At 42.6% G+C, this 11695-nt stretch overlaps 1 protein-coding gene across 1 annotated transcript in view; it reads left to right on the top strand.

Moving 5' to 3' along the window:
- cdh13 (cadherin 13, H-cadherin (heart)) overlaps positions 1–11695 on the top strand; it is a 319277-nt gene that overhangs the window by 232541 nt on the left and 75041 nt on the right. The window contains exon 9 of the mRNA XM_015036051.1: positions 8010–8150. Coding sequence (XP_014891537.1) covers positions 8010–8150 — 141 coding nt within the window. The remainder of the gene's footprint in view (positions 1–8009; positions 8151–11695) is intronic.

Below are 11695 nucleotides of genomic sequence, written 5' to 3'. Positions count from 1 at the left end.
GTTCGTCCGTTCTGTCGTTCGTCCGTTCTGTCGTTCGTCCGTTCTGTCGTTCGTCCGTTCTGTCGTTCGTCCGTTCTGTCGTTCGTCCGTTCTGTCGTTCGTTCCCTGGACGGTTTTGAAACTGTCATCCCTGTAACGTGAATGAAAGCTGCCTCTTGATCCCAGAAGCTACTAGCTAGCGCTAACCCAGAGACGGTTCCTCTGCGTTCTGTGAGTGTTAGTGCTAATGAGATTATGCTCCTGCCCAGAGGTGTGTGTGTGTGTGTGTGTGTGTGTGTGTGTGTGTGTGTGTGTGTGTGTGTGTGTAATTAGCTTGTGAGTGTTTGAGAGCTGCCAGTTTGGAGGCCATGTCTACTTCCAGCTGGATATTCTCTGTAATCCCAGGAGAGACTCAGCGTTGCTGCCAGTGTGTAATTTATGTGTAGCTATTAAATCTGCAGGAGGTGATTATTGATGGAAGCCATGAATCTCCTTTATAATTTCCATCATGGCTGCTAACAGCTGTGAGAGAAACAGAAACACTTCCTGTAGAAACAATCTGATTTGGTTTCCAACTTCAGAGACAGAAAATATGTGAATTTAGTGGAAGGACGAACTTCTGGAAGCAAACGGAGAGGACCTGCTCTGAACTGACTGCAGAGAGCGACACATGGAAACAGGAAGCAGGACAAGAGAACCCAGCCTGGCAGCGCTTTGAGCTTCAGCCGGGGGAGCACGGAGATGTTTCAGATGAATGAATGTTGAATCGCTCTGCATTTTGTAGTTTCCAGCTGAATTATTTGAGCTATTCATCTTGTTCTCTGCAGAGAGGAGCTGAAATCACTGCAGCCAGACTCTTGAACTCGACTCGTCCGTCTTTCCAGCGGAACATGAAGTGAGCGTTTAGATCCTTTGTTTCCGTGCGGCGGGCGCGCTCTGATCCGACACAATGGCTAATTACTTTTCTTCTTCTTTAATTTTATTTTTACCGACACAAAAACGGGCTTTGATTAAACCATTTGATGCAACTTGATTTCATCTTAACAACTGAAAGAATTGTTCATTAGCTTTAAGTTTTTGTTCGACTGTTTAAGTAGAAACCATGAAATTACAGAAAATACCAGAAACTTTACTGATGAGAAACCTTTTTATGTGAGAGGAAGAAAACCATCAGAAATACAACATAGCTGCATGGTGGTGGTGGTGGTGGTGTGTGTGTGTGTGTGTGTTTGGACAGAGTACAGGTGGGCGGAGCTTAAACTTCATGCTGCTGATCAGATCATTTATTATAATTTTTAGCGTATTTCTGCAGCTTGTTCCAGTCCCAGTTTATCAAACTTTTGTTGCGTTTCTCAGAAAGGTTGTGGGTTTGGTTCCAGGTCTGGGCTCCTTGTTTCCTGCTGTTGCCCCAGTTTTAATGCACTTCTGAAATTCCTGGAACATTCGGTGTTGGAGCGGAAACTCACCAGGGAGGAGGACAGAGCGTCGGGGTCAAAGGTCAAGGCATGGCCCAGTTTTTCGTCTGCAGGAATCGATTCCTCAGGGATGATTTTGGACGCAGCGACTCAGAGGAGAGCAGGCTATGAATAGTTTCATTTATGAGATAAAATATCTTTATTTCAGATTTTAAGGCCTTTGGATGTTCGATCGGCTCCTCTGATGCTTCATCTCATTTTAGCTTCATTTGGAATTTAATGCAGCTGTTGGGTTGAACATTATAGCAAATAGAATATTATTATTGTTCTGTATAACTAAATATTTATAAAATTTCACCAGCCGTCTTTTTGCTTATGAGCTTTAAGGTTAAAATTTATTCCACAGGTGTGTCTGTGGATGGGAAGCAGAAAACCTTTTATTTTCATGACCTTCAGTCGAGTTGAACGCGGCTAAATAGTTAAAAAAGTGAGAAGTTTTCTTTGTGTAACAGAAACATGTCAGTTTGTTCTGCAGCAGAGAAACGGTCAGCTGCTGCAGGTTTGTTTCAGATGCAGAATGTCTGCCTGCAGGTTTCCTCTGCACAACATGCATGAGGAGCAACACAAACACCAAACTGTATTTTACATCACGAATTCAATCAGGGCATTTCTCCCATTTCTCTCTGAAGATCAAACATTTCCTGATTAGGAGGATGAATTTATAAATGGACTACAGGACAGTCGGTCTGGATGTTGGTCAGGAGAAACCCGCTCTGCTGGGAACCACCAGAACCAGTCCAGTCACTCAGTCACTCTGATTGTTCTTCCTATAAGACAAAAATGTTTTCATTCATCGCTGAGCCTCTCCGTCCAGCTGCTCTCATCCAAACTCTCTCTTTCTGCTCTAAATATGAAGTTTTATTCTAAATATGTGGAAAGAAACAATGAGCACAACTTCTGAGTGAAATGAAACGGGATTGGGTTTATTCCTGGCATTAGCTAACAAGCAACAGCGGTAACCATGGCAACAGCATCAGTACACTTGTATGGTGCGGAGGATTAGCATCCTGCTGTCAGAGGTGATGTGATGACAGACGGAGTGAAATCTGAACCATCCTGGAGGAAACTCGATATTTTTAATCTTTGAATTCTGGTGATTTTTAAGTTTCAGCATTTCTTTGATGTTTATTTTCTTAGATTTTATTTATTTGTTATTTCTTGCTATTGTTTGGTTTCTTAGTTTACTCTCTTCCTTATTTGTGCATTTATTTTGGATCAGTGTTTCCCTTTCTATTGATATTCCATAAATCCATCGGTTCGGCTCCCTCCATGCCGCCAGCAGCAGCTGTTCCTCGTCACCTGATTATCTCACCTGTAGCTCATCCGTCTCCACCTCTTCCCGTTTCTCCTGGGTTTTTGTTTCTCCACTGATTCGTCTGCGCTGCTGTTTTTCCACTCAGATTTTTTTATATCTTTTGTGTCGTTTATTGATAAATTTATCATGATTGTTTCCAGTCAGGATTTTGGTTCCAAAAACACACATTTTGTGTTTGTCCTTAGTTTGACGCTGTGCTCAGGAATCAGTCTATCTCGTCGTTCTTCTGCCTGTTTGTCCGGCAGCAGCTCAGTTATTAATGCTTTGAGTTTTTATGAATATCAGGGCTGCTGCTGGTTTTCAGACGATTGATCTTTGACAGTGATGGAAAACCAACCCCAATGTTTCACTTACCAGAACAAAACTTTTCCTGTTTGTTTTCTTATAGTACATATAATATTTCATACGCTGAAACGAGTCGTCCAAGCATGTGATGTGAAGGAAGGAACGTGATTGGACGATGGAAAAAGGCTGATTTGAGATCTTAAACTTGCCGTTTATTGATATGAAACGTCGATTTAATGGTTTTAATTTTAACCAGAGAAAATCAGTGAGGTGTAGAAATATAAAGCAGATGAAGCATTAATGAATGATTCTTCATGTAACTTCTGGTGGATTTTTCCTCAGGCTTTTAACGCCTGTCGTCATTATAATGATGGTTTGAAAAGAGGCCTGAAGAACAGCCGGCGCTTCGGCAGAACAAAGGAGCCAATAACCTGGTTATAATATTACACCTTTCCTCAGAGCCGGTGGAGTCGGGCTGCTCTCTCTCCCCTCCGTTCTCCAGCCGTTACAGTTTCCCTCCATTTCAGTGAAACTCGTCTTTTCTCTCTTCCAGGGAGGAAACGGACCGTTTTCATCCGTCTTCTCCTTAAATATTACGTTCCTGTTGGATCTTTAACTGCAGGAAGTTCACAGTGAACCATTTATTTAACATACATTACATTTTTCTGTCCGTCGCTGTCTGTTAAAGAAAAAACCCGACCTCTCTACAAGCAATGTGAAAAGATGATGTGTTAGTTTGTGGGAGGAAGAAGCAACAATAAGCAACATTTTCTACTCCAAACCATTTTTGCTGCCAAATGATTGAATAATGTTGAAAAAGGTTCTAGGTTATAATATTAAGAAAGAAACTTTGGCTCGATCTTCTTGGATCCCAGGTTCTCCCGGCGGGCCGCGTGTAGAAAACAACAACGTCACAGAATTACAGAGTTTAATCCAATAGAAGACAACGCAAGAAATTACAACAGAAACTGCAGAACAAGAGACTTACATTCATTTACCTGAGACAAATGGAAAAGAAGGAAGAAAGAAAGGAAAGCAAAGACGTCTTTGGAGAGTTACAAGAGCAAATCTGATTAGTTACTCCTGTGTACAAAGTTTTATAGTAAAGGCATATTCTTGTCTTTAATTTATTCAAATAAGGCGTATCTTTGCTCATCCAACCAGGATCTGTCTCTGACCCTTTTAAAACTCCCTGCAAGTCACGATCTAAGACCATTTGTCTCCATTGTTTAAACAAAGTGGAAGCAGAGACTCTCCTGAACTCCTGCTGTTTTATGGCTTTTCACAAATGAGTGTGAAAAGCTGGAACTTCTCCTGATTCTTTCCCACACAGATAAAGGGCAGTTCAAAAGATCTTAGCAAACCATCTGCTGTAACTACAAGTAGCATAAAGGTCAATAGGCCAGAATACGTTACTGATTTTAAAACTATAATTAGGCTATTTCAATCAAGACATGTTAAGTTTTAAAACTAGCTTATTTAAATTTATTTTCTTAACAATAACTAACTCAATAGTAATGCTACATGCTTAGCATTGTGATGCTATTTTACGCTAGTCTAGCTTCGCTAACAGGCTAACTTGTTTTAGCACAACTTGAACACAGCAGTAGTCTTTCCCAGCGTCCAATCAGAAGGATGTGAAGCAGGAATGAAGCCCAGAGGCTCCGCCCGCTCTGGCAGCCTCCTTCCAGGCCAGGCGGTGCTGGAGAAGCCGCTCCATGGCTGCTGTTAGCGGACATAGCGGTCCGACAGGTTTAGGCGTGTACCAGAAACACATGAACACAAAGGTTCCAGCTCTGGACTTCTGCATATTAAAACCAATCTCTTATCTGTCAAAATCTATGTAATTAATTGATTGAAATTAACAACAATGTCTATGTAGTCAGATCCTCGGGGTTAGAGGTCACATCTTTACATTTTCCCTGCATTTCAACCAAACAAAATAAAACGTCTTTTTTCACTTTGTGGGAATAAATCTGATTTTTTTCATTGAAAATCACCTTCATAATGTATCCATTCTTTAAACATGGTTCATAATTAACCACTGTCCTTAAATAAATGTTGTCTTACTTGCTGCTGTATAGTTATGAAAAATATTTAATATCTGCCAGCCAAATGTTGAATTCATTTTCTGTTTGTCAGGAATTTCTTCTCAGTTGTGCTTTGCTGATTATTTGGTTTTTCAACATTTTCCCTGTTAGATTGTCCTGCTGCCATTAAGAGATAAATTTAATTGAAGGATTCTTTGACTTCCTACCCAGGGGTGCCAATAAGGAGGAGGGTTCTGTTAAAATATTAGCAGTTATTTCCACCGACTGTGATGGTGCAGCTGCTAACAGGTTCAGTCAGGCGTTTTCTGACAAATCCTCACGTCTGAAGGAAGGATCTGTATCAGAATCTGCCAGAAGTTTTTAACACCTGGAGGAAAATTTCCCGGTGGCCTCCCCGCCGCTCTGCAGCGGATGGCAGCCTCCTTCCAGGCCAGGCGGTGCCGGAGACTTTATAATTGAGTTGAGACTTTGGAAACGCTCATTAAGACGTTGTCAGTCGCTGGAGGAGTCCGCGCTCCATGTGTTGAGACAGCGGAGAGACCGCAGCTCTCCCTGCGCCGCTGCAGCTGGAGGCCACAGCAACACTCAGGTGTGTGTGTGTGTGTGTGTGTGTGTGTGTGTGTGTGTGTGTGTGTGTGTGTTTGAGCGCTGCAGAGCTGACACGTGTGCAGTGGTGTGTGATTGTGTGCATGGAGTTAAACTCCCAGGTCTGTGGAGCACCATCTGCTAGCCGCTGTGTGTTGTTGGGCGCAGCAGGTGTGATGGAAACACCTGTTCACCGTCTTCACTCCGTCTCTGCTTCACCGCTGCAGAGCAGCGAGACGTCAACGTTTCTGTGTTACATGTTTATACAGCATGATGCCACGTTGTCATTTAATTAGGATTTAAAAAGCACTTATAATTTATAGTGAATTATAAAAATACATTAAATTTATATCATTTTAATTTTTTCATAGTTTTATTTTGTTTGATGTTAAATATTTAATTCATCATTTAATTCATTTTCTGGTTTTTAGTTTTACGATTAACTTGTGCAATGATTGGACAGGAAGCAACGATGGATGGATGATGGATGGATGGATGGATGGATGGATGGATGGATGGATGGATGGATGGATGGATGGATGGATGGATGATGGATGGATGGATGATGGATGGATGGATGGATGGATGGATGATGATGTAATCTTTGATGTTGGATTTATTTTTCTAATTATAAAAAAATTAATATTCATCTAGATTTGTGTTTTTATCATAAATTATTACCTAAATGACTTTATATCATTTATAGTTTTTCTATATTAATTTTTGTTTCTTAAATCTTCATAATCTTTTCAGATCAATGTAAAGTCAGATGCTGAGCTGTGATTGGACAGATCGCTTCCTGTTGACGTTCAGTCTGGTTCTCATTATATATTCTCTAACAATATCCTGTTTTTCTCCCTTTTAGTAATTCTTCTATTTTTAGTCTAAGTGGTGAAACATTAGATCAAACAGATTCAGTTTTTATTGATAATAAATCAGATTTTCTTTCATCTTCATCTGATGAAGTCTTTAAACTTCGCTCCTGTGTTTTCAACCCCTGATTATTAAATCCACGGCTGTCAGCTTTAGATGAAACTGTTCAGAGCAATAAGTTTGACAAACATGTCACTGATAAACACACACACACACACACTCTCAGGCTGACAGTATCCTGGTCTCAGCTCTCAGCTGCTTATCAGTTTCATCAACAATAATCTGATTGACTGTCTGAGGACCTGAGATACGAAGAGACGCTTCATATGAGTCACATCAGCTGTGAGGGTTACGGGAGCCACACATAAACACGTTTATATTCATGTCTGGCTAAATCTAAGCTAACATTCATCATAATAGAGCCTACACCTGGAATATTCCACATACCAACATCCTGAAACTGCAGTGCTTTAAGAAACCAGGAGATTCTGCTGTGATGGATTCCTTAAAGTAACGTCTGTAATTTATTTTCTCCTCTGTTTTTCATTTTGAGGAACATCAGCATCATTATTTCTTCATTTCTGTCTGTCAGGCTGTGGATTGTGATCGTGTGTCTGTGTGTTTGATCTGGGAGCAGCAGACTGAGCATATGGGCCAAGGTCAATTTACAATCCAGAGGAGAAGCTGCGCGGCGGCGCGGCGTTTCTCCAGAGGAGAAGCGGCGCGGCGGCGCGGCGTTTCTCCAGAGGCTTCCAGCCCATGAGGCCAGAAATCCCAGCATCACTTCTGGCTCCACTCTTATTTATTCAGTTAACGTTTCTATTAGAGGTGAATTATGCAAACAAATTATTATTGCTGCTCTGATCGTTATAAATCCCCAACCCTTTTAGCAGCTACAGTTCTCCAGTTTTATCATGGATTATGAATGCTGGCAGACCAGACAATGGATGGAATATCTAATTTGTCTTTTTGCACTCCAGTTTCATCAATCCAGGGAAAACAGGATCCTACACACACACACACACACACACACACACACACACACACATACACACACACTCTCTAGATTATTTATTGTTACACCAGCCTCTTCCAAACTAATTCATAACCCTTTGCAATTTGACACATTTTGTCACGTTTCAAACTTTAAAGTATTTATCGTATTTGATGTGATGCATGAACACAAAGCAGCACATAATTATGACGGACGGACCTTATTTGACCTCCAGTCTCTCTCTTGTTTTCATCTTTGTTCTTTCAGACCTTATTAAAATTCATTTCTGAGGAAAACGATCCTCAGACGTTGGAAATCATTTTCAGGTCACCTGGAGGGAATTTTGTCATTTTTTCCAGCAGAGTAAAATCCTTCTCCGTTTCTCCGGCGTCCACTGCAGTGATTTTTCTTTCCTCCTTTTTAAACTTTGCCTCTTTGTGTTTTTCCTGCAGACTCTCCCAACTACGACGTATGAATTAGAGATCGTGGCGAAGGACATGGCAGGAAGTGAGGTGGGCCTAACAGGAACAGCGACGGCCACCATCACCATCACAGACAAGAACGACCACGCCCCCGAGTTCACCCATCCTCTGGTAAGACGCTGAAGCTGCTCTGCTGTCACACTCAAAGGTCGGGTCAACAAACTCTCTGCGTTTGTTGGTGGAAACATAAACACATTTGTGTTTTTCTAATATTGACGATTCTGACTAATAATTCAGCTGCAGCAGCTTTTAGACATTATGAAAGCTGATTGAGCTGCTCTTCACATTCAGAATGGAGCTCATGGTGTAACAACAGAAACTCAGCTTGTTTACTTCCTGGTCTGTGCTTTGTCCCGCCTCCAGCATTCTGTCCAATGGGAGCAAAGATGTGACATTTTGTGTACAAATTATAATTCATTTACAGAAACGCCCAAGATGAAATCAAATCTGTTGGTCTGGACCAAACAAGTGAACTTCAGAGCTTTACTGAACTCCTCCGTCTGTAGACATGATCTAGTTCTGACAGATCTGGGTTTTTCTGGATAATAAAGCTTTTTTATGCTTTAAAAAGAGACTCACAGCATGCTGTGATGTCATCACTATGCTGCCCTGACTGAGGAACAAACGTTAATGTCTGCCTATCAACAAGTAACATCACAATGTAGAAACACGCTGGTGCTAGCTTAGCGCGTTAGCAAGCCACTGCACACCAGGAGCAGGATGAGGCTTCGTCTGTGAAACCTGCAGCTCTACGCTCACAGTTCAGACCAGAAGTTTACATACAGTTTCCATCTGTGAATAAAATAAAACCACACATGGCTTTGGAAGCTTCTGATTGGCTAACCTGTGCATGTATGTTTTTATTTCTATCTGAAAATACATCATTATTTAAGGATCACAGATAAATCAGAGCAGATTGTTATGCTCCTAATCAGCTAAATGTTGGAGCTTCATTTGGAGTTATTCTCCAATTATTTCCTGTTTTCAGATTCAAGCTGCTGGAAACATTTTGTTTTAAAATGGGTTCATGTTTAATAACAGGAACTTTATTTTTATTCCTGAAAAGAGTTAGAAAACTTCCAAAGATTTCCTGACAGCAAAGCTTTTAAATACAGAGGTATCACTCTGTTAAAAATCCTCCGGCAGAAAAGAAGTGCTATAGAAACCGGAGACGACGGCATCTAACGTCCATTTACTCAGAGCCGAAATGTGACGCGGTAAAAATGACTTGAGTGGGAACGAAGTGGTGGGAACGCTATGGGACTGCTGTGAGAACATTGTGGGAACGCTTAGGGAACATTGTGGGAACGCTGAGGGAACATTGCGGGAACATTGTGGGAACACTGAGGGAACGCTGAGGGAAGGCTGAGGGAACGTTGTGGGAACGCTATTGAAATGCCATGTTTGTTGTGTAAAGTCTTGGAGGAATGAAAGGACGCCTTTAAGCGTCGCTCTTGGTCGTTGCGGTCTGTGCAGTCCAGGCGTGTTGGAACAGGAATTGGACTAACGGTGTTTGTTGTTCTGGTTTGTTCAGTCAGCAGAAGCTAAAGGAAAAGGTGCAATGCTAACAAGCTAACTGATTCCCCCAGAGGCCTGGCTGGGATTATAACTCGTATAAAGTGGCAACTATTGCCAGTTTGTGCTGCCTCATGTGAAATCTGCCCAAAGTTTCCCATTTTGCTGTTTTCTTCTTGTCCCTCTTAATCCCTTCGTTTTGGTGCTGGAGGTGAGGAAGGAATGAGGCCTGGTAGCTAGAGACCGCCTGCGCCCAGAGGTGCAGCTGTAACACTTGATCTGTGTGTTTTTTAATGGAAATGCCCACAGCTGTTGTCACGTTGTAAGACACATGGCCGTTTGGCCGGCCGGCCCCTGCAGCCCTCCTATGATGCATGTAGGCATCAGGGGAGCTTGTAAGGAGCGCGGCTCAGATGTAAAATGTTCCAGCTCAGAGGGCTCGGCAGGGCCTTGCAGAGTGCAGCGTGTCTGTCTTAATGCTCTCATTCCTCACTGGGAATAGATCCGTTTAGCAGCGTGGAGCAGTGGAGCTTTTATAAAACAAGAGGCTGAGGCGTTAAGCTCCTGCTCGTCCCTCAGCTCCTTCAGCCGCCGTGGATCTGCTGATGACCGTCAGCATGCTGGAGCGGTCGAGGTGATGCAGCAGCGGCTGCAGCAGCGGCTGCAGCAGCGGCTGCAGCATCTCATCACTCCGATGAGACAGGAAACCATTCAGTGTCCAGCGATTTGATTCACAAACCATTTTTCTATTCAACCGTCTAGAGAGGAAATTGGTTTAACTTATTGTGTAAGTTTCCATACTGTATCAAATTCCATCAGTTTATATTTAAACAAAAAATGTTTGTGTGTAAAATTCATAAACTTAAACCACCAACATTAAGTCAGCTCAGTAGTCTGGCTTTTAATTAATTAAAAAATAGAATAGAATAGAAACAGCCTTTATTATTCTGCTCAGGGACATTCAGGAGTAACAGATATATAGAGTTTTAACCCTCTTAAAGTGTTAAAAACAGTATATAAAGAAATAAGATTAATAATGACGTTTTCTGCCCCTCCAGCAGAACAGACTCCTTGTCATAATCTGCAGGTTTTTAAGGTTTTGGTTTCAGTTATTCCCTGTTTAGTTTTCCGCTCCGGCTCCGTTTTGTTTCCAGGTTTGGTTTCATCCTTTTCTCCTTATCAGGCTGGAACCGGATCAGCTCTGAGTGTCGTAACGTTGCACAGAGTGTTTTATGCCAGGCTTTCAGAAACCTGTAATCGCCGCTGATTCCTGTTGAACTTTACATTTTTCCTCCAGGTTTTCTGTGATTTTGTCCTCGGAGTGAATCAGAAAAGCTGTTGCTTGAATTTTGTTCCGGCTGAACCAGAACCAGAACCCAGATGTTCGAACTCAGGCACCTTTCCCCTTCATGTGTCTCACCTTCTGTTATTTCGTTCCTCCTTATCCACCAATATCCCGATTTCCGCCTGGGTCTGGTCTGCGGCGCGGCTCCCGGCTAATTCTGCAGCATGTCTGACGGGGCTTATATGCTGTTTCCCCCGGCTGCTCATAACAACGGCATGATGGACCTTATCGCTCCTGTCACTCAAACACCCTGGACTCTCACTCACTCTATTATTTTTGCCTCTCAGGTTTGCTCTGTATCTCTCAGCCTCTCAGTTTTCCTGCATCCTCTTTTGGACGATGACCAGGAGAAAACACGTTGCAGTGATCCATCTGTCCTGCAGGGGGCGATATTCCTGTTGACGGCGTTGCAGAGAGCCGTCAGTGTGTCAGTGAGAGAAACTAACGGGTGTCACGGATCAGTCCAGGCTTTACATGACTGCTCCTCTGTTTCTGAGATTCATTTGAGTTTTTACCGCGGTGAGACGGAGGAGCAGCCGGACAAACAAACATACAGAATGATCCAAAAGCAGACTGGAGAGGGCGCTGTTTTAACCCGAGACCCCCAGAATCAGGGCAGCAGCTCACATTGCAAATCCACATAGCGAGGAACGGCTCGTCGTAAGGACAAACAAGACCCAGTTCCAATACTGAAGGTGTTTTCCTCCTGATGGTCCAGTCAACCCGGTTCTACTGGAACCAGAACTTCACCATCTGCTCCACCTCCAGCTGCTGTGGCTCTGAGTCAAACCAACCT

The sequence above is a fragment of the Poecilia latipinna genome, unplaced genomic scaffold (assembly GCF_001443285.1).
Source record: "Poecilia latipinna isolate Pla-1442-1.1 unplaced genomic scaffold, P_latipinna-1.0 Scaffold356, whole genome shotgun sequence".
Classification (NCBI taxonomy): domain Eukaryota; kingdom Metazoa; phylum Chordata; class Actinopteri; order Cyprinodontiformes; family Poeciliidae; genus Poecilia; species Poecilia latipinna.
The sequence above is the reverse complement of the archived record's forward strand: the minus strand, read 5'-3'. Positions and strand labels throughout refer to the sequence as shown.